Below are 23147 nucleotides of genomic sequence, written 5' to 3'. Positions count from 1 at the left end.
TAGACATCATAATCTCTGACGGGTTTATGCTCCTCCATCTAGCAACTTTCTCCTTCAGAAGTTCTTGTGGTTGTGCAAAGGAGACTTAAGGAAGTGGTGAAAAGGGCTGTGTGCACCCTGCAGAGAAACGCACAGCGGAAAATGCTGGATTGGTAGACGATGTGTGAATTAAATATACTGTATTTTTCGCTTCATAAGACGCACCAGACCATAAGACGCACCTAGTTTTTGGAGGAGGAAAACAAGAAAAAAAATATTCTGAATCTCAGAAGCCAGAACAACAAGAGGGATCGCTGCGCAGTAAAAGCAGCCATCCCTCTTGCTGTTCTGGCTTCTGGGATAGCTGCGCAGCCTGCATTCGCTCCATAAGATGCACACACATTTCCCCTTACTTTTTAGGAGGGAAAAAGTGAGTCTTATACAGCAAAAAATACGGTATTTACTTTGTGAACATCATAATAATGTTGCAAGGACGGCACACGTAGGTATTTTCACCTCTGACTGCTGAAAGTTGTAGATTCTGAAATACTTATACAGTGGTACCTTGGGTTACATACGCTTCAGGCTACAGACTCCGCTAACCCAGAAATAGTACCTCGGGTTAAGAACTTTGCTTCAGGATGAGAACAGAAATCGTGCTCCGACGGCACGGTGACAGCAGGAGGCCCCTTTAGCTAAAGTGGTGCTTCAGGTTAAGAACAGTTTCAGGTTAAGAACGGACCTCCAGAACGGATTAAGTTCTTAACCCTAGGTACCACTGTATAAGGAATGAGTTAGGAACTTCCTTTCCCCCCAAAATAAAAGCTAATCTTTTGTGACTGGTTCACCACCTGCATGCAATAGCACATAATGTCCAAATATGTGCAAAGTTTTCCTGGATTTCTCCCTTCGTGCCAACAGAGCTCCCCACCTGTTTGGGCAGGAATGGTGTTTTAAGTGTTCTCTGAGTGGGCCGAGATCGCTGGCATTAAACAGGAGCTCTCTAGATTGCACCTCCACATGGGTTTGTGCCAAGGCTTTCCCTGCTAAAGCAACTTTTATGATAATGCCTGTTGATCAGATATCTAGATGAGGGGGGTGGAAACATCTGCCGTCACTTTTGGGTGCATCAAAGCCAAAAGCCTGCAAGTTTTGGAGGTTTGAACTTTTGGTTCTAGCAAGTCCAGGTGTGACTTAACGGGGAGAGAAAAGTGTGGGACTCTGGGATGGGGGAAAGAAGCAGAAGCTTCTGGCAGGGCTGTGTGTTCTAACCCTCATTGCTGCAACGATATAATTCAAAGCGGATTAGTGGTTAAGGTTCACAGCCCTTGGGTGTGGGGCTCCAGGGTCTTCCTCCTTTCCGTGGCTAGCAAAGCCAAAATGAAATTGTGCACAGACTGCAAAATAAATTGTACAAAACATGAAATGACGCCAGTTTTATCCGTGTGCCTGATTTATATATAGGATGTGGTTTTCCTTGGTACATGATTTTTTGCTTTTAGCGCAGAACACATGCATTCCCTGGCGTTGGGTGATCATAGGAGGCTGGCTCCTGTACCCCTCGTTCCACATTCCACTTTGGGTAAACCTTCAAATGCCAGTGACTGGTATCCAGCTGGCACTTCAAAATAAACATGGGTTTTGTTTTAGTGCCAAATATGCCACCCTCTGTATTCTGCAGGTGGATTGTTCCAAATGGGAAGCTGTGGGTGCAAGTTGGTACTCTTCACGCTGCTTTAGTTAACAGTCGCTACCTCTTGTTGCTTAAAAGTACCCTCCGTTGCTGAACGCCGTTCAGAATTGCCCTCAACCCACAAAGAGGGAGACTGCGGACAATCATTGGGGCTCTCTCAGCCCCATCTGCAAAGGGGTTTGGGTGCACATGACAGCTGACACTTCGGTGATCCTGATCCACAAAATTTGGGAAAGGAACCTACGGGGTCTTGCTGCGTGCCCAGAGAGAGGATCATCTGCTTGCTGCTAAGTCTTCTCAGCTGCTCAGTGAAAACAGGAGATGGGCATAGCCTCAGTCTCTTTCCTTCTGCTTATGCTGCTATTGCAGTTCTCCTGCCCTCAGTTCCGATCCTGTACGGAAAAGAGCCTAGCCTGGAGGCTGCCTATACTGCTAAGTGTTATTGGGTGGTGCACTTGCTTTAGCTTCTGTTTCACAGTCAACAGAGATGCAGAACGGCACCATCTCTGTATGTCGGGGGCGTATTTGACGCCTAGGTTAAGAGCTGGCTTCCCTAGGAAGCAGCTATGTTAACTTTCTTCCCAATATCGGAACAGGTGAGCCAGGTGGGCTGTTGTGGCAGCTGGCATTTTTCTCCGATGTTGAACCTGCTGGGCTTTGGCGGGGGCAGAGGGGTGGCGGCGGGCTTGCATTTCTTCAAACCAGGCCCTGCTCTTCTGTCTTTAGTAACAGCCTGATCTGCAGGGAGCTGCTTCTTTCTGTGCTTTTAAAGCTGCACCTGCAGATCAAACTGCTCTTAAAAAGATGCAGGCAAGGAATGTCGTGTTTCTGGTGAGCTAGCGACCCCCCAAAGTGGTGGCGAGACTGATTTTTGGGGGGTGGGGGAGATAAATCAGGTTGGTTTTTATTTGCACACAATCTCCTTCCTACATTATGGGGTGGGGGGAGGAAACGTGCAATTGCCACATCGTAAAAGGTAAAGGTAAAGGTACCCCTGCCCGTACGGGCCAGTCTTGACAGACTCTGGGGTTGTGCGCCCATCTCACTCAAGAGGCCGGGGGCCAGCGCTGTCCGGAGACACTTCCGGGTCACGTGGCCAGCATGACATCGCTGCTCTGGCCAGAGCCAGAGCCGCACACGGAAACGCCGTTTACCTTCCCACTGGTAAGCGGTCCCTATTTATCTACTTGCACCCGGAGGTGCTTTCGAACTGCTAGGTTGGCAGGCGCTGGGACCGAGCAGCGGGAGCGCACCCCGCCGCAGGGATTCGAACCGCCGACCTTTCGATCGGCAAGCCCTAGGCGCTGAGGCTTTAACCCACAGCGCCACCTGCCACATCGTACAAGATAATAAAAACAGATTTGGAAGCAATGTGTGTCGGTTTGTTTTCTTCATTAATGTTAAATCGTTTTTGTGGCACTTCGCCCGCGGAAGGCGATTGCGTTATCACTTTTTACGCTTGAGGCTCCCGATGTAATGTGTGGCGCAGCAGTTGCCAGCAGGTTGCCTGCAGCACCCCAGGTTTCCACAGGTCTCTGCTGATGAAATTAGGTTTCAAAGCATTGTCTGTAGTCAATAGAATCTTCTGCAGTGTCTAAGAAGGGTGTCCGCAATAGTTTTTTCTGCCCATTAGTCCAAAAGCAACCCCTGCCAGTGATGCTGACCACTGCAAACAACGGCTTGTTGTTGTTGTTGTTTAGTTGTGTCCGACTCTTTGTGACCCCCTGGACCAGAGCACACCAGGCCCTCCTGTCTTCCACTGCCTCCCACAGTTTGGTCAAACTCATGCTGGTAGCTTCGAGAACACTGTCCAACCATCTCGTCCTCTGTCGTCCCCTTCTCCTTGTGCCCTCCATCTTTCCCAGCATCAGGGTCTTATCCAGGGAGTCTTCTCTTCTCCTGAGGTGGCCAAAGTCTTGGAGCCTCAGCTTCAGGATCTGTCCTTCCAGTGAGCACTCAGGGCTGATTTCCTTCAGAATGGAGAGGTCTGATCTTCTTGCAGTCTATGGGCCTCTCAAGAGTCTCCTCCAGCACCAGAATTCAAAAGCATCCATTCTTCGGCGATCAGCCTTCTTTATGGTCCAGCTCTCACTTCCATACATCACTACTGGGAAAACCATAGCTTGAACTATACGGACCTTAGCAATGGCTTATAAATTACTAAAAATGAGAATTGTTCCAACAATTTTTTTGTCTTATTATTACAGGAACTTCCATGATAAATAAAGTACTACAAGCCATTGCCTGCACGGGTTGTCCTCTTCCTCCCCCCCCCCCCAAACTCTTATTTGCACTTCCTGAGTTTAGTGGAAGTGATGCTACCCTAAGGTAGCCTTCCTACCTTCCTTCTACCTTAGGGAGAAGGAAACATGGGAACCTGCCTTACACCTGGTCTATTTGTTCATCTAACTCAGCACAGTACTTTAATGGGCAGTGGGACGCGGGTGGCGCTGTGGTCTAAACCACCGGGCCTCTTGGACTTGCCGATCAGAAGGTCGGCAGTTTGAATCCCTGTGACTGGATGAGCTCTCTTACTCTGTCCCAGCTCCTGCCAACCTAGCAATTTGAAAGCATACTAGTGCAAGTAGATAAATGGGTTCCGCTGCGGCGGGAAGGTAAACAGTGTTTCCATGCGCTCTGGTTTCTATCACGGTGTTCCATTGTGCCAGAAGCAGTTTAGTCATGCTGGGCACATCAGCCAGAAAGCTGTCTGTGGACAAACTCTGGCTCCCTCGGCCTGAAAGCGAGATGAGTGCTGCAACCCCATTGTTTAGTTGTTTAGTCGTTTAGTCATGTCCGACTCTTTGTGACCCCATGGACCAGAGCACGCCAGGCACTCCTGTCTTCCACTGCCTCCCGCAGTTTGGTCGAACTCATGTTCGTAGCTTCGAGAACACTGTCCAAACATCTCGTCCTCTGTCGTCCCCTTCTTGTGCCCTCCATCTTTCCCAACATCAGGGTATTTTCCAGGGAGTCTTCCAGGGACGAGATGGTTGGACAGTGTTCTCAAAGCTACGAACATGAGTTCGACCAAACTGTGGGAGGCAGTGGAAGACAGGAGTCCCTGGCGTGCTCTGGTCCATGGGGTCACGAAGAGTCGGACACGACTAAACAACAATCTCTTCTGTATCTTCATTCCAAATACTGAAGGGGAACATTGCAAGCCACATCATGTACTCTTGACTGTAGCTACATTTCTAGCTGGTGGCAGGTTGGAAGCCGGAACCACAGTCAACTCTGCAAGAAAGCCAAGGGGCGTCTGCTGTCTCTGCGGGCTGCATTCGGCTCAAGGCAAGTTCGGGTATCCTGCAAATCCTGGCCTGCCCCGGCAAACTCTTAGAAGCTGCTCGTGCCTGGGCTGAATAGCTGCGTGGGTGCAGCTCCTGGGTATTCGCCAGCCTCTGAACAAAGGAACGCAGGGCTTGAGGTACAAGGAAAAACAGACCTTAAGGGAACACGGTCTTCTGTCCTCTGTTGACTTGCTGCAGCTTGCTTCCCACTCTGCTCTTTTGGTACCTGGCAAGGTTGAAGCACCTGGCACATACACGACACACCCAAACGGCTGGGTGTGTAACAAGGGGAAGCTGTGTGCACAAAGGGAGAGGGAGGCTTGGCTGGGGAGGCACAGGCCCGACACTGCTTGGCTGCGGGGCTGCAGTTTTTATTTCCCATTAAATAAAAAATTAAGGTCATATATATATATAATAAATGTTCATGGATTAGCCAGGCAAACACGTACATAAATGTATAGGCCACATGTTTGACGCAGCACAGGAGGGCAGTCCTGGAGCCATTTTGACTCCCAAACTGACCAAATGTTTTCTCTGCAAGGTCAAAGGAAAATGGAAAAGCCTCCCCATTGTCTTTTCATTCACAAAAGCTGTCTTAAGGGTATGTCTGTGTATGAATAGAGTGAGCCTGTGACCTGGCTCAGGAACTAAGTATTTGTCACTACGAAAGACTGGCCAGGCTCCCCAGGGTATCCAATCAAGTGAGCATTAACAGGTAACCTGCCAGACAGGAGGTAAACCATGCACTCAGATTTCTGTTGTAGACCACCTTTCCTGTGATGTAGGTATGATGTGTCTGGGGGTGGTCTTGGACTCCAGGGCGGGCAATTTAAAATATCTATATAAGGGCGGGTACACCTGGGTTCTGGGTCCTCCTCCTTTCCTGCATGTGAGGGGAGCAGCCTGTTGCAACAGTTCAATAAAGATCAGGCTTACGAGCTGCTTTGCTTCTCAATATTCTCTGGTTGGCCTCTGTTCTTTTCTCCGACTGATGGAGAACCTATAAAGGACTCTATAAGGGCTCTTGTGCCCCCCATAAGGGAATAAGGGCAGATTTTTGTTTATTGCTCCCAAGAGAAGAGCCTAGTTAAAACAAAGACAGACCTCTGTGCCAGAGCTTGGGAATGATAGGAAGCTGCCTAATATTGTCAGACCGTTGGCTCTATTTAGCTTAGTATTGTCTTCACTGCAGGCAGGGATCTCCCAACCCTATCGTGGGATACAGATGATTGAACCTGCATGCAAAAGAAGTTGCTCTGAGCCATGGGCCTTCCCTTGTTGACAGCCAGATATTCAAGAGTGCTGGGCTAGGAGGAATAATGGTTTGACATGATACACTCCCTGTTGTTTTGTACCCATTTCCTAGACTGTCCGTAGGGGATGATGAGAGCTGGAGTCCAATGGCATTGGGAGGGCCATGCTATAAGCTACCCTGAGTGTCGTACAAAGCAAACCAAACGCATTCTGGCAATGCATTTATTGTGCCTTTGGCAATTGCGTGACCGTCGCCCAGAAACAGGACCTAGCTGTTGATTTGTGTTGAAATACTCAGAAGAAGAACAAAAGCTCCCATGGATAGTTTTACATAAACCATAAAACTGATGCAAAATCTGCCGCCGGAGAACAATCACATAAGGTTTTGCCTCATTTAAGTGTGGCCCAATCCCATGCATGTTTACTCCGAATTATATCCTGCCCGCTGACAGCAAGAGGACTTATTCACAAGCTAAATTAATCCCCAAAACAGCGCTGTGCGGCTTTCCAAACAACATTCAGGAATTTAGTGCCTTTCCCAGCAGTGACTCACTACAATTTGCCTTGTGTACAGCTGCAATGGGCATAAAGAGTTTCACTGATCGAGCTGAAACTCAACCCCCCTCATTTTAGAAATCTGGAGTCTCATGCAAATTCTGAAGACAAGAACAGCTTTGCTGGATCAGGCCAGCGGCACATCTAGGGCAGTATCCTGTTCTCACAGCGGCCAACCAGATGCCTGTGGGATCCTGCAAGCAGAACTCTGATACAATAGCCCTTCCCCCTTCTGCAGTTTCCAGCTACTGATATTCAGAAGCATAACAGCTCCCACTGCTAATGCAGAGCATAACCGTTGTGACGAGTAGCCATTGATGGCAAAAGATCCTCCATGAATTTCTCTAACTCTCCTTTAAAGCCATACAAGAGGACTTGGGGGACAGGGGGCGGGCTGGTCTGGGGGACTCCCTGGTCCTGAATGGGGTAACTGTGCCCCTGAAGGACCAGGTATGCAGCCTGGGAGTCATTTTGGACTCACTGCTGTCCATGGAGGCACAGGTCAATTCTGTGTCCAGGGCAGCTGTCTACCAACTCCATCTGGCACACAGGCTGAGACCCTTCCTGCCTGCAGACTTGTCTTGCCAGAGTGGTGCATGCTCTAGTTATCTCCCGCTTGGACTACTGCAATGCACTCTACGTGGGGCTACCTTTGAAGGTGACCCGGAAACTACAACTAATCCAGAATGCGGCAGCTAGACTGGTGACTGGGGGCGGCCGCCGAGACCACATAACAGCGGTCTTGAAAGACCTACATTGGCTCCCAGTACGTTTCCGTGCTGGTGTTGGTGCTGACCTTTCAAGCCCTAAATGGCCTCAGTCCTGTATACCTGAAGGAGCGTCTCCACCCCCATCGTTCTGCCCGGACGCTGAGGTCCAGCGCCGAGGGCCTTCTAGCGGTTCCCTCATTGCGAGAAGCAAAGCTACAAGGAACCAGGCAGAGGGCCTTCTTGGTGGTGGCGCCCACCCTGTGGAATGCCCTCCCATCAGATGTCAAGGCGATAAACAACCACCTGACATTCAGAAGACATCTTAAGGCAGCCCTGTTCAGGGAAGTTTTTAATGTGTGACATTTTAGTGTATTTTTTGTCTCTGTGGAAGCCGCCCAGAGTGGCTGGGGGCGGCGTACAGATAATAAATTATTATTATTATTATTATTATCCAGTTTGGCAGCCATCACTACCTCTTTAACTAGGCATGGAGAGACTTTTTGGTCTGTCCTTAATCTTAGGCCCATCCGGTGAAACTGGATCTTGCGAGGGTGGCGGCAGCTGCAAGGCTGGAAGAGTGGAGGTTTGTAGCTTCGGTGTTTTGGGACACTGTCTTATAAGGAAGTTTGAGGGCAGGCTGCTGCCGCCCTCTTCTGGCAAAAACTTCACACAACCTAGCAAAAAGCTGGGCAACAGGTATTGGAAGAAATTCAAAGAATATTTAGCTAAATATTGTGATATAAGATAAATAGAAAATTCTTGGAAGTAACAAATAGGCCTGGGGTAGAATAAGAATATGTGGTAGTAAATCTTAAGGATTAGACTATCAATAAAGGAGAAGAGGTTAGTAAATGAAAGGAGTTAATTTTCTTAGAAATGCAAGCCACAGATACATTTGCTGAAAGGTAACCTGCCCATGCCCATGGACCGAGAACTCCCAGAAGTGCAAGCTGGATTTAGAAGAGGCAGAGGAACCAGAGACCAAATTGCAAACATGCGCTGGATTATGGAGAAAGCTAGAGAGTTCCAGAAACACATCTACTTCTGCTTCATTGACTATGCAAAAGCCTTTGACTGTGTCGACCACAGCAAACTATGGCAAGCTCTTAAAGAAATGGGAGTGCCTGATCACCTCATCTGTCTCCTGAGAAATCTCTATGTGGGACAAGAAGCTACAGTTAGAACTGGATATGGAACAACTGACTGGTTCAAAATTGGGAAAGGAGTACGACAAGGCTGTATACTGTCTCCCTGCTTATTTAACTTATATGCAGAATTCATCATGCGAAAGGCTGGGCTGGATGAATCTGAAGCCGGAATTAAGATTGCCGGAAGAAATATCAACAACCTCAGATATGCAGATGACACAACCTTGATGGCAGAAAGTGAGGAGGAATTAAAGAAGCTTTTATTGAGGGTTAAAGAGGAGAGCGCAAAATATGGTCTGAAGCTCAACATCAAAAAAACGAAGATCATGGCCACTGGTCCCATCACCTCCTGGCAAATAGAAGGAGAAGAAATGGAGGCAGTGAGAGATTTTACTTTCTTGGGCTCCATGATCACTGCAGATGGTGACAGCAGCCACGAAATTAAGAGACGCCTGCTTCTTGGGAGGAAAGCAATGACAAACCTAGACAGCATCTTAAAAAGCAGAGACATCACCTTGCCAACAAAGGTCCGTATAGTAAAAGCTATGGTTTTCCCAGTAGTGATGTATGGAAGCGAGAGCTGGACCATAAAGAAGGCAGATCGCCGAAGAATTGATTCCTTTGAATTATGGTGCTGGAGGAGACTCTTGAGAGTCCCATGGACTGCAAGAAGAACAAACTTATCCATTCTGAAGGAAATCAGCCCTAAGTGCTCACTGGAAGGACAGAAGCTGAGGCTCCAATACCTTGGCCACCTCCTGAGAAGAGAAGACTCCCTGGAAAAGACCCTGATGTTGGGAAAGATGGAGGGCACAAGGAGAAGGGGATGACAGAGGACGAGATGGTGGGAGTGTTCTCGAAGCTACCAGCATGAGTGTGACCAGACTGTGGAAGGCAGGGGAAGACAGGAGTGCCTGACGTGCTCTGGTCCATGGGGTCACGAAGAGTCAGACACAACTAAACGACTAAACAACAACAACAACCTGCCTCTGTATTAAAGGCCAGGCAGGAGCCAGGATTTTTTTAAAAAAACCACAACTCTAGGATTATTGGGAGAGGGTAAACTTCAGAGGCGGCAGTAATTGGGAGGGCAGATCATCAGCTGAAATCTCAGGTCCTGGAAAGCAGACATCCGCTTTTGTATTTCCTGCGTCTGTGATATGAAGGGGGTGGGGGAACCTCTATGTTGTCTACAGGGGACATTTAATTTCAAAATATCTCTTCCGCTTTCTGAAGAACACTAGGTGAGCATCATTAACATGAATAAACCAAAGGCCCACAAGGCATTAGAGCCTTGTGACGCCAGAATTACAGACACCTGAACGTGTGCAAAAAGAAAATTTGAAAGCGCAGGATTGTCAATACCATAAACTGGGTCTATAATAGTTTCACTGCCATGGCCCTTCATCCAAGATATCCCAGGAAATCCAGTTTGGGGCAGGTAATAATTCTACATTGGAGTTCTCTTTTCCCCTTCTGAATTCAAGTTACATGAAAGTAGATTTCAACTAAGAATCTGGAAAAACTTTCTGAGAGAGCTGTTTGACAGACTCCCACAAGAAGTGATGGACTCTTCTTCCTTGGAGGTTTTTAAGCAGAGGTTGGTTGGGCTGATAGATGCCCGTCACTGTGATTCTTGCAATGCAGGGGTTGGCCTAGATCATGGGTAGGCAAACTAAGGCCTGGGGGCCGGATCCGGCCCAATCGCCTTCTAAATCCGGCCCGCAGATGGTCCGAGAATCAGAACGTTTTTACATGAGTAGAATGTGTGCTTTTATTTAAAATGCATCTCTGGGTTATTTGTGGGGCATAGGAATTCGTTCATTGTTTTTTCCCCAAAATACAGTCCAGCCCCCCACAAGGTCTGAGGGACAGTGGACCGGCCCCCTGCTGAAAAAGTTTGCTGACCCCTGGCCTAGATGATTCTCGGGGTCCCTTCCCACTCTACAATTCTATGTTTCTACCCTTTCAACCCCAATCCTCAGTGTTGTTTAGGGAAAAGGTGGAAGAGAAACAGAGGACATAAAGAGGGGCAGAGGCATTTTAAGAATTAAATCTGGGTGGCGTGGGTTCGGGTTGTGAGTTTGGAAATCTGAAGACTGGCTCTTTCATCTTCGGGGCAGTCAGGATACGGGCTCTTGCTTTCATGCCGAAGGTCTGCAATTAGCTACAAAGCCTCTTCTCAAGTGACCCTGGAGATTGAAGGCTGCCAAGCTGTGCATGTGAACTTGTAAATTGTGCTTGTGACGATGCATTCATGGCTATAAGGAAACTGCTTGCAGGGAGGTGAAACAAGGTGACCATTGTCTGCACGACTTTTGGTACACTAGCACACAGCCGGAGAGGGACAACGAAACAGGCACTTTGCACCCGTACGAAGTGAGACACCTGCCACAGACGCTGCGTGGCCCCAGACAAGCCCACAATTGCTATGACTATGCCAGTGGGCTGGGGTCACGTGGGCAGGTGGGGCAGAGAGCCCGAAAGTGCACAGCTGACCACCTTCAAAACCGCTAGCCACCCTCCCCAGGCAGTACAGTGGTACCTCAGGTTAAGTACTTAATTCGTTCCGGAGGTCCGTACTTAACCTGAAACTGTTCTTAACCTGAAGCACCACTTTAGCTAAGGGGACCTCCCGCTGCTGATGCGCCGCCAGAGCACGATTTCTGTTCTCATCCTGAAGCAAAGTTCTTAACCTGAAGCACTACTTCTGGGTTAGCAGAGTCTGTAACCTGAAGCGTATGTAACCTGAAGCGTATGTAACCCGAGGTACCACTGTACTAGTGGGCTGGAACAAAAGCAAAAACACAATGGGACTCTTTATGTTATTTCTCCTTCCTTTAGAGTTTTCCTACATTTCTGGTATTTTCTTTGGCTTAATCCAACAACCCCGGAGGAGGGTGAATTTTTTTTTTTTTTTACTTTTTACAATGCTGTTAAATATAAGAAGCAAACCAACAGAAGCATTGCCAAGTTAAATGCGAGTGGCACAAGGTTTATTTTCTTTTTCTTTCTTTTAAAAAATGTAATAACACTGCAATCGTAAAACGCATCCCCAAGGCGAAATTTATGCAACACCCTGCTCCCACCCACCCCAGCCCCGTCAACGACTTTCAGCGAGGGGAAGTGAGGTGTCTTCACAAATGACTGCAGAATGAGTCTATTTCCTATGGGAGTGGGTGGGTTGTAGCTCTGCCACCACCCACCCTGCCAGGCAAGGGTATACAGGCAACCCCCCCCCTATTTATGCACGCTCAATATATGTGTGATCACATATATGCGCTGAACGCAGAATTGACCTGAAAATGCCACAAAAACGTAGTGGAAAGGGGCAAGAAGGGGTACTTGCAGGCTTTTTCAACGTGTTTCAAATACCATATTTTTCGCTCCATAGGGCGCACTGGACCATAGGGCGCACCTAGTTTTTAGGGGGGGAAATAAAGAAAAAAAAAAATTCCGACCCCAGAACAGGTCCAGGAGCGGCGGCAAGATTGTGCGCAACCTCGCCGCCGCTCCCAGAGCTTGTGGGGCTGGGGACGGGGGAAGGCCCAGCTTCCCCCGACCCCAGCCCCCAGAACAGGCTGCTATCCGCAAGCCTTCGGAGCCCGGTGGGAACTCCGGGCACCGACCCCTCTCGTTCTCCAGGCTTCAGCAAAAGCCTGCATTCGCTCCATAGGACGCACACACATTTCCCCTTCATTTTTGGAGGGGAAAAGGTGCGTCCTATAGAGCGAAAAATACGGTATACATGATTTCACTTATTAAAGGCGCGATGCCTCAGAACATAATCCCCACATAAATGGAGAGTTGCCTTTATGTCTTTGCAAAGGCCCCTTGTCTCTAGAATATCTGTTTTTAATAAGTTTTTAATATTTAATGCTGTTTTGTTTTTAACACTCGATTGGGAGCCGCCCAGAGTGGCTGGGGAAACTCAGCCAGATGGGCAGGGTATAAATAATAAATTATTACTAAGTATGTTTTGCTGTGTTCTGTTTTATAAGCTGCTCTGAGGTGCCTTTTCCTCTTTAAGGCGGTTTAAACGTATGTTAGATAAAATCCAATTAATCCATCCAATAAATATCAGTTTGCAGCAGCAGAACCAAGCAGTGCTAAGAGGGATAGCGCCCCCCCCCCCAGTTCTGAATTCTACAAGGCAAGATCCTCGCATCTATGCTGCAGTTGTCTCCTTGCTGCATTAGCACCAATGGCATCTCTGCAGGAAGGCTGCCAGAGCGCGGCTGCAATCCTCAGCTTACCTCCTTTGGGGTATGCCCCGCTGACTTCACTTGAGCATTCAAAACAATGTGATCTAGTCCCCCACTGAAATAAAAGTCTACTGGTCCCCCTCAAAACCTGACCCCCTCGTGCTACAGCCAGCCTAGCTTCAGTGAGGAACAGCAGTGAGAAAGGGCGCTTCCTGCATTCCAATCTACAGTGGTGCCTCGCAAGACGAAAAGAATCCGTTCCGCGAGTCTCTTCGTCTAGCGGTTTTTTCGTCTTGCGAAGCAAGCCCATTGACAGCTTAGCGGATTAGCGCTATTAGCGGTTTAGCGGCTTTTAGCGGCTTATCGGATAAGCGGCTTAGAAAAAGGGGGGGAAGGGAGGGAAACCCGCAGGAACTCGCAAGACATTTTCGTCTTGCGAAGCAAGCCCATAGGAAATTCGTTTTGCGAAGCACCTCCAAAACGGAAAACCCGTTCGTCTAGCGGGTTTTCCGTCTTGTGAGGCATTCGTCTTGCAGGGCACCACTGTACCAGTAAATGGGCAGAATATGAGGACTTAGATTCTGCAATTCATGACTCTGTGAATGCTTTCTGTCTGAATTCAAAGGGTGTATCACACCGGCAGTGCTAATTCTTCTCCCTTCCTGAAGTCCTGGCCATTTATTTTCTACCTACTTTCTGCCTGCTTCCCAGGGGGATCTTGATGGCCTTGGCCACTGTGGTACAAATAGGATGCAGGGCTCTTCATATACAGTGGTACTTCGGGTTAAGAACTTAATTCGTTCCGGAGGTCCGTCGTTCTTAACCTGAAACTGTTCTTAACCTGAGGTGCCACTTTAGCTAATGGGACCTCCCACTGCCGCTGCACGATTTCTGTTCTCATCCTGAAGCAAAGTTCTTAACCCGAGGTACTATTTCTGGGTTAGCGGAGTCTGTAACCTGAAGTGTCTGTAACCTGAAGCGTATGTAACCCGAGGTACCACTGTACTCATAGGAGCTGCCTGCCTGATTCTCAGCATCTGACATTCTCCTGTAGAACCTGCTTCTAATGCTTTCCTTATTTCGCTGTTGCTATGATCTCCTTATCAAATTCTTCCTGGACAGTTTTGAGGAAGCGGGACGCTGAATCCTAAGCACTCTTATTTTTCAGTCACAAAACAACTGACCGCACTGAATTTGCTAGTCCTTGAGGTGCCACAAGACTCATTGGGTTTTTTTTGCAACAACAGTCTAACACAGCTACCTCTCTGGAAAATGGCTGATTTGTGAAAACCACCGCGGCTGCTTGCTCTGTTGCGTGACTCCTGCTGAAACAACCAGCTGTCGACAGCGGGGGGATTTTTCCTCCTGGGGTGACGTAACAGACCCTTGTATTTTGAAAGGCAACGCTGCAACTCACTGCAACAATGGTCCTCCCTAGCCTTTCCGTTTTCAAAGGGTTCTGTTTGCTATGGATCAGCAAAATGAAACCTTCAAGCACCAAGGCAGTCTACCTCAGAGTACCTGCTGCCGGGAACCAAGAACAGCAAAGAGCCATTACCACCTTCATGCCCTGACCGTGACCTTCCCAGACGCACCTGTCTGGCTGCCATTGGAAACAGAATGCTGGGCTAGATGGGCCTTTGATCTGATCCAGAAAGGCAGAATGTAAATTCAGTGCTGCTACCTTGAAACAATTCACTGTTGCAAACATCTCCAGTATGGACAAGACACCGAGGTACCTGTAACGGGCAGGTAAATCACCTGACTGCATAATCATTTGCATGGCATTAAGTGTTCAAGGAAGGAAAGCTCTCAGCTCGGATAATTGAGAACCTCTCCTTTTAAGCCTTGGGCCTTCATGAGGGCTCCTTCAGTTTCCCTTCTCCATGCTCTTCACAGCTGGGTTTGGATATTCTGGGTTTTCAATCACCCCTTCTCCAAACTTCAGCTCCAGGAAGCTCCAGTAATCATTGGGCGCCATAGCCAGGAAGCCGGCAAACGGGATGGGGACCAAGGGCTTCAGGAAATGCTCCGGGAACTCAATGTCTTGCCGGTGGTCCATCCACGTGTCCTTGGTCATCACGCCGTTCTTGGGGTAGAAGGGCCACAGGTCGACGTGCAAGTGGTTGCGCTCGCTGTACTGCACCCGGTAGAAGTCCCCCTCAATGGCTTTCTCCCAGACAAAGCCCTTCTCGTCCACGATGGAGCCGGAATCTGCACTCCGGAGCAGCTCGCAGTTGGGGATGTCTTCCAGGTAGACGCCGAGATCCACGTCGTAATCCCACGGGATGATGTCTTGGTGGCGGGCGGCTCCGAGGAGCGTCCCCCCTTCCAGCCAGTAGCGCACCCCGGACGCCTCCAGGATGCCGATGACGTACTTGGCCGTCTCCCTCAGGGCTCGGAGGCAGCAGGGCGGCGTCCACCGGTTCTGGTAGAGGTATTCCGGCGTGTCATCGCGGATGGTGCCAAAGCACCGGGGCGTCTCCTTGCTGCAGCCAAACCACTGCTCCTTGCCGTCCTCCAGGACCACCCGCTTGATGCCAAAGTCGCGGAAGAGCTGCAGGCGGTTGGCCTTGGCCAGGTTGTCGGCCTTCCACTGGTTGTGGGAGGAGGTGAGCAGAGGCTGGTGGAGCGCCGAGAAGGAAACGTCGAGCAGGCGGACGACCCATCCCCGCAGGGAGGCCTGGATGAAAAGGGAAGTCAGCAAGGGCTTGGCCAGGGGCATGGAGAGGTTGAAGAGGTCCCTGGTGCGGAGGAGGACGACAGCCTCGCCTTTCAAGGCCGCACACACCTTGGAGGAAGGCGGAGCTGCTGTGTAGTTGGCCGTCCATTCTTTAAGGTTCACCTTGAGGTTCAGGCACTGGAGGGGAGCTAGCGACTGCACTGGAGCCGCCACCATCTGCACCTGAGCTTGGCTGGCCTTGAACTCCTCCAGCATTCGCTCCAGCTGGGATGCGGAATCCACCCTCACCCCATCCGGCACCAGCGCCACGTATTCCATCTTCACGTAGGTCTCGGGCCTGGAGACGTAGGCAGGCTGGTCAGGGGATGGCTTGAGAACGACGACCTGGATGTTGGGAGCGCCAGGGAGAACCATAGGAGGATAAGGCAATCGGTCTGCCGCCACCACGATGGACAGCTCGGGCTTGTGCTTCACGAAGAGACGCACCACATCGGGGACGTAGTTTTCAAAGTCTTCAAACTCCCTGATGAGGATGGTCACGCCTGACCTCAGCAGGCCACGGGGCTGGTGGGCACTGGGGTGCGGGTGGTCCCTGTGGCGGTGCAAGACACGCTGCTGCAGCCTCGAGATGTAGAAAAGGATCAGTAAATTTATGGTGATGGCAACAGCAAGCACGCCCTGGCAGAAGGTGATGCGCATCTTGCGAGCGCAGGGCGAGTTTGGAAGAGCTCTTGTCTCTGGCCCACGGAGAGTCTCGCAGTTCCAGATTCATCCATCCAAATTTAGTTCACCTGGAAACCAGGGAGAAGAAATAATCAAAAGATCGTACATTTAGGAAATACCATTTTACCATCAGCTATAGTGCTCTGGTCCATGGGGTCACGAAGAGTTGGACATGACTAAACAAATAGATCACTCCAAACTTCTGAGACCAAAAGCAAACTTTTTACCTAAAATGATTTCCTTTTAGAGAGTCTTACTGTCTTCCTGCAGAGAAACCCACCTCTCTCTTTCTGCAAGAGTCATGGCACTGGGGCATATGTCAAGATGGAGACACATTTAGGGCAGGCTGTTCTGAGAGCAAGTCATTCTGTGGTTCCTCCTTACGAGGCATGACCAATGATCCAATTGCACCTGGTGCATAGCTGAAATGGAATTCCTCTGCACCGCAGAACAAATGTTTGGTAGGAGGCAAGCTCAGAACAACAATTCATGCAGAGAAGCAACGGGCAGCCAATTCTGCAGGTACACAGCAGCCTTTCATTACTGAATTAGTTTAGCTTCTCTCTCTCTCTCTCTCTCTCTCTCTCTCTCTCTCTCACACACACACACACACACACAACACACACACACACACACACACACTGTTGCGCCCCAGAATGCAGCGCTCTAGGCAATCCAGACTTTGGCGTGCCACCAGCACAAAGAAGAAGTGTTCTTGAATGGATGGGGAACCTGTGGAGCCATTATGTCCAGAAAAACATAAGAACAGAGGACCCTGCTGAATCAGGCTACCATAGTCCAACATCCTGTTCTCACACAGGCCAGCCTGATGCCTATGGGAAGCACATAAGCAGGACCCATGAAAAAAAACACTCTCCCCTCGTGATGTTTCCAGAAGCATGCTGCCTCCAACAGTAGAACATAGCCATTCATAGGAGACAACTTCTAGCCCCCCAATAAAGTATTTGAGGGGGACCCCCCCACCAAGTTGATGTGATCAATTATACAGTGGGGCTTACCTGCCCTCCCATATTTTATTCAAGTTGGCACCCCTGTCCATTAGGCTCAATGGCCATGAACTGCTATTAAAAATATGGAGGGACTATCACTCAGTAGCAGGGCCCATGCTCTGGAAGTCCAAGATTCAAACCCTGGCAACTCCAGTGGGAGTTGGGAAATGACTTTGCTCGAGACTTTGGAGTGTTTCTGCTGGCCGGAGCATGCAGTGCTTATCTAGACTTCATATATGGATTCAAGTGACCTGGCATGAGATGGAACACATTCAGATCTCATGGATGAATCATAGAATCATAGAATCATAGAGTTGGAAGAGACCACAAGGGCCATCGAGTCCAACCCCCTGCCAAGCAGGAAACACCATCAGAGCACTCCTGACATATGGTTGTCAAGCCTCTGCTTAAAGACCTCCAAAGAAGGAGACTCCACCACACTCCTTGGCAGCAAATTCCACTGTCAAACAGCTCTTACTGTCAGGAAGTTCTTCCTAATGTTTAGGTGGAATCTTCTTTCTTGTAGTTTGGAGCCATTGCTCCATGTCCGCTTCTCTGGAGCGGCAGCAAACAACCTTTCTCCCTCCTCTATGTGACATCCTTTTATATATTTGAACATGGCTATCATATCACCCCTTAACCTCCTCTTCTCCAGGCTAAACATGCCCAGCTCCCTTAGCCGTTCCTCATAAGGCATTGTTTCCAGGCCTTTGACCATTTTTGTTGAGGGCAGGTGAACTGCACAGCCAGTCTTTGCAAATGAATTGCAAGCAGCCCTTCCAAAAGAAATGCAAAATGCCAGAAGTAGAATTCACAAGCCGGGTAAATGGCGAGGTGTGTTGGGAACAGCGCCGCCTGGAGAACGGTAGCGCCGCCAGAAAATGCCAACATGCTTTCAGGCGTGTGCAAGCATCAAGGCTCGTGCTGGGCATTAACCACCAGCAGCAGGGAAGCCAACAAAAGAGTAGCGCTAATGAGTGCAACCCTCAACATATGTCCTTTTTATTTATTTTTAAACCCACTAATCTTCCTGCCGTGGCAGATGGGCCAGGAGAACAGGAGGGGGCTGCCTTATTTAATCTTATTTAGATCAAGCTTGCTCATTTCCCTGGAGGGATCAAGGCTTCTGTTTGTAAAGGGACAATCGTTGCTCTGTAACCCTCCTCCCTCTGTAGACAAATGGGGGGGGGGGCTGGAGCAAGAAAGCTTCCTTTGGGGGAAGGCCACTTACTCAGGGGGAGAAAAAACACAAACAAAAAAGATCAGGTTTCTTTTCTATAATAGCAGAGTTAACACTCATCACCACCTTGCTATGCTGTGCAGACGGAGGCTTGATTCTCAATGAATAGGGTGCAGGGAACAAACTTGGTCACTGGCCCAATGCTAACCCCAAGAGTATACCCCTTCACTTTCTCCCACATTGGTAAATAATTGCCATTTTATTTTATGTCCTCCAAGGAAATGAAGGGGCAGCAAACATGGTCCTTCCCACCCCCATTTTATCAAGCTCAGGTACTATTCCTGTGTACTGGAAGTGTGTAGTAATGACTTTTTTAAAAGACACACACATACGAAACTCAGATCAGGCTGCACCCTTAGCAAATTGTGGGGTCCCCAGAATAATAGGATCCCCCCCCACTGCAGGAGTGGTTATTTGAGCTTAGTTTGAGCTAAGCCTTGAGCCAAGCCTTGAGCACAGCTCCTGTTTTCAATGCAAAGACAGGCAGAGGAAGCAGGAAGATAATGTCTCTGAGTATGTGCAGAGTGTCATCACACCCTACTCCCCCAGGCATCTGGGAGTCGTTCAGGCACACTTGAGCCTTGACACCTATTATTTTGAAAGCAGACATGGAAAGCATGGAGGGTTATAGGCATTTTAAAGATTAATTGACAGTAGCCTTTTTGACAAACCATTCTTTAAGAAGGGAACAGGACTTGCAGAACCCATCAATTCACGTAGAATTGCAGAGCTGGAAGGGAGCCTAAGGGTCATCCAGCCCAGCCCCCTGCAAGGCAGGAATCTCAACGAAAGCACTTCTGAAGGACGGCTGTTGTTACATTATGGTGGTGCTAGTGGCGAGTCTAATTGTTGTCACAATGCAATGGAGACCAGAGAGGAAGGGGCAGGATTATGCAATGAATTCAGCCTGAGGGAGTAGGAGACCTTTGGGGCATGTCCCTGCCCTCTTCTAGTCTGCAAAGCGCTGTGCGCATGGATGTTGCTTTAAAAGATAACAATAACAAATGGCGATGATGACATTTAATACAGTGGCAACAGCAGAAATAACTACCCCTGACCACAGGCCCTTCTTAGAGGACACCTTGGCTGAACTTGCATGCCTTCCTCACTCCCTTGGCAACAACCTGCTTATTTATTATATGGCTTATTTACTGCATGCGGGGGGCGCTGTGGGTTAAACCACAGAGCCTAGGACTTGCTGATCAGAAGGTCAGCGGTTTGAATCCCCGCGACGGGGTGAGCTCCCGTTCCTCGCTCCCTGCTCCTGCCAACCTAGCAGTTCGAAAGCATGTCAAAGTGCAAGTAGATAAATAGGTACCGCTCTGGCGGGAAGGTAAACGGTGTTTCCGTGCGCTGCTCTGGTTCGCCAGAAGCGGCTTAGTCATCCTGGCCAAATGGCACGGAAGTTGTACGCCGGCTCCCTCAACCAATAAAGCGAGATGAGCGCTGCAACCCCAGAGTCGGCCACGATTGGACCTAATGGTCAGGGGTCCCTTTACCTTTACCTATTGCAACTGCACCCCAGCTTTCCTCCAAGGTGCTCACAGTCCTCCTCCTCCCCGTTTCATCCTCACAAGAACCCTGCGAGGTAGGCTGAGAGGGGCACCCCCTCAGTGGCCAGGCCTCTCCCAGTGAACCCTGGTCTCCCATGCCACAGTCCGGGTCCTCTAACCACTACACCACACCGTCCCTCTTCTACTTTACCCTTCACCCCCCCCTCCCCGCACCCCAAATAGGCTTCTGCGTGCCCCCAATGCAATCCCAGTCAGCTCTGTCACGTCCTTTTAAATTTAATTTCACTTCATGGGGCGGGGGGGGGGGTGTATGTTGCCACCCTGTCTATCCTCCCGAGGAGGAGGAGGAGGAAGAGGAAGAGGAGGGATGACGGCAGCCGGTTGCTAAGGTGCTGGCGGTGGGCGCCCTGCTCGGGGGCGGCTTTTCCGAAGGCCCCGAGCTAGCAGGCCGCGTTGCCATGGTGACCTCGCCCGCTCTCTTTCGAACGGGCGGGCGGTTAGATTCGGGGCCCTGCGCGCGGACGTTGCACGAGGGTGGGGAGCAGCCTGCCTGCGCGCGCGTGGAAGGATAGAGCGGCGCGCGCGCCCCCCCCTACTCCGGTTACCACGGCAACGCCCCCGCCCCCCCAAATTCTGCGAGAGGAGCAGGGATAGGAGGCGGCGGAGATCAGAGAGAGGGAGGATGCGGCCCACCCCTCCAGTCACCATGGAAACGCCTCCCCTCCCTTCTCTCTCTCCCTCCGGCTTCACACTCTTCTGCGGCGTAGTAGCCGCGAGCGCCTCCCGAGCCGACCTAGGCCGCATTTCCTGGCCGGCTCCCTATTTGGCAGGAAGTGGCCCCCGCTCCTCCCTCCCGCACGTCCTCTCTGTCCCCCGCTCTCGCTCTCCTCCTCCGCCTCCTCCCCTCGCAGACCGGGACCCGCTGCCCGCCGCCCGCCCTCCTCCTCCCTCCCCCCGCGCGCGGCGGGCTCACTATGTGGCAGCAGCAGCCGCCGCCGCCACCACCTCCGCCGCCGCCGCCGCCGCCCTCCTCCTCCTCGTCGTCGTCGTGCTCCTCCTCCTCCTCCTCCTCCTCCTCTTCCCCGTCGCCGCCTCCTCAGCCGCAGCCGGCCGGAGCCCCGATGGAGGCCGAGCGGGTGGCGGCGCGGGCCCAGCAGCTGCACCAGCAGGCGCTGGCCGCGGCGGCGGCGGCGGGAGACCAGCCGCCTCAGCCGCCCCCTCCGCCGCCGCCTCAGCAAGGCACGGCGGCGGCGGCGGCGGCGGCGGCGGCCTCTCAGGGCGGCCCCGGCCGCGGCGAGCTGAGCCTGCCGGGCATCCTGCACTTCATCCAGCACGAGTGGGCGCGCTTCGAGGCCGAGAAGAGCCGCTGGGAGGCCGAGAGGGCCGAGCTGCAGGTGAGAGGGGCCGGCGCTTACCGGGAGCCGAGGGCGCGGGGACAGCCGCGGGGTCGCCTCTTCTTTCCTCCTCCTCCTCCTCCTCCTGCTGCTCCTGCCACTGCCGTCGCCATCTTGGTGGGAAATGGTGGCCGACGGGACTGGCGGGGGTGGGGGTGGGGGCAGGCGCGGCGCCCCCCAAGCTCCGGGGGTCACGGCTGCGGCCACGAAGCGTGGGACTCCCTGCCAGAGGAAGGCACTCTTACCACCCCATTGCATAGCCCCGCAAGGGGGCCTGGCAACACCGCCCCCAGCCACCCCAGTGCCCTGCAAGATTTCTCCCTTGGAAACAGGGGCTTCCTATCCCATCATCATTATATCTGATAAATATATAAATTTGTGACCGGCTTGCCCCCAAACTTGACATGAGCCAACAGTGTGACGCGGCAGCTAAAAAAGCCAATGCAGTTCTGGGCTGCATCAATAGGAGTATAGCATCTAGATCAAGGGAAGTAATAGTGCCACTGTATTCTGCTCTGGTCAGACCTCACCTGGAGTACTGTGTCCAGTTCTGGGCACCACAGTTCAAGAAGGACACTGAGAAACTGGAACGTGTCCAGAGGAGGGCAACCAAAATGGTCAAAGGCCTGGAAACGATGCCTTATGAGGAACGGCTAAGGGAGCTGGGCATGTTTAGCCTGGAGAAGAGGAGGTTAAGGGGTGATATGATAGCCATGTTCAAATATATAAAAGGATGTCACATAGAGGAGGGAGAAAGGTTGTTTTCTGCTGCTCCAGAGAAGCGGACACGGAGCAATGGCTCCAAAGTACAAGAAAAAAGATTCCACCCAAACATTAGGAAGAACTTCCTGACAGTAAGAGCTGTTTGACAGTGGAATTTGCTGCCAAGGAGTGTGGTGGAGTCTCCTTCTTTGGAGGTCTTTAAGCAGAGGCTTGACAACCATATGTCAGGAGTGCTCTGATGGTGTTTCCTGCTTGGCAGGGGGTTGGACTCGATGGCCCTTGTGGTCTCTTCCAACTCTATGATTCTATGATATATAGAAACACTGAACATTTAAAAACTTCCCTGTACAGAACTGCCTTCAAATGTCTTCCAAAGGTTGCATACTTACTTATCTCCTTGGCTCTGGGATCACATAACTCCATACCCTCCAACATTTTTCCCATGAAAAGCGATGAAAAATGGGACATTCCGGGATCAAATCAGAAACTGGGTCGGCTTTTGTAATTCCAGGCCTGTCCCTGGAAATAGAGACACTTGGAGGGTCTGCACCCCTCAGGAAGGCTGTGGGGATTATTCCCGTAGAAGTTGGATCTGGGGATAAACCCCAAAGAGTGTTTTGAGCTCCTTTCATGTAGCAGTTAAAATTATGGTTTGGCGGGGAGGGGAAGAGATACTTCCCCTCCTTCCAGAAGGTGTTCATTCTAAGCTTTTCCATCTAATCTCACTCTGGACACCACCTCAAGTACTACTCGGTGGAGAAGGCGGCTGCTTCCACTTCAAGGCCCAGGATGCCACGGCGGAAGATGTGCTTAAATCAATGGGAAAGAGAGACTGTAATTCCAGAAGGACTCTTGTCATCAGTTGCCCAGACAATGCTGAGCTAGATGGTCTGTGTTCGCTTCCTGTGCTCCTGAGGCCTTCCTTCCATTCTTTAGTCCAACAGGAATATCCCTATGCAAATAGGATGCTTCTCCTAGTGTACTCTGTTAAAAAGGGTAAATTTGAGGGGGCTGGATTCCGCCTCC

At 50.6% G+C, this 23147-nt stretch overlaps 2 protein-coding genes across 6 annotated transcripts in view; one reads left to right on the top strand and one right to left on the bottom strand.

The window, feature by feature from the left end:
• Positions 1-13668: 13668 nt before the first annotated feature.
• FKRP (fukutin related protein) lies at positions 13669-21549 on the bottom strand. Of its 5 annotated transcripts, none has more exons than XM_079985578.1 (3): positions 17966-19764; positions 16423-17528; positions 13669-16373 (listed from the first exon to the last, which is right to left on the bottom strand). In XM_079985578.1, the coding sequence occupies exon 3, from the start codon at positions 16214-16216 to the stop codon at positions 14705-14707; it is 1512 nt and encodes a 503-aa protein (XP_079841704.1). In that variant the 5' UTR covers positions 16217-16373; positions 16423-17528; positions 17966-19764; the 3' UTR covers positions 13669-14704. The 5 variants fall into 5 exon arrangements, with proteins under 5 accessions (XP_079841704.1, XP_079841703.1, XP_079841705.1 ...); XM_079985577.1 differs by having other exon boundaries at positions 13669-16820; positions 16858-17528; XM_079985579.1 differs by lacking the exons at positions 16423-17528; positions 17966-19764 and adding an exon at positions 20978-21080 and having other exon boundaries at positions 13669-16308.
• STRN4 (striatin 4) overlaps positions 20979-23147 on the top strand; it is a gene marked incomplete at its 5' end in the record, with an annotated part of 24853 nt that continues 22684 nt past the window's right edge. The window contains one exon of the mRNA XM_079985374.1: positions 20979-21398. Within this exon, the coding sequence (XP_079841500.1) occupies positions 20979-21398 (420 nt within the window). The remainder of the gene's footprint in view (positions 21399-23147) is intronic.

The sequence above is a fragment of the Podarcis cretensis genome, assembly GCF_951804945.1.
Source record: "Podarcis cretensis genome assembly, chromosome: 8".
NCBI classification, from domain to species: Eukaryota; Metazoa; Chordata; class Lepidosauria; order Squamata; family Lacertidae; genus Podarcis; species Podarcis cretensis.
Note: the sequence above shows the minus strand (reverse complement) of the source record. Positions and strands in the feature narration are given on the sequence as shown.

Excerpts from the sequence above, each read along its gene's own strand:
- FKRP (XM_079985576.1), bottom strand. The coding sequence starts at position 16,216 with ATGCGCATCACCTTCTGCCAGGGCGTGCTTGCTGTTGCCATCACCATA.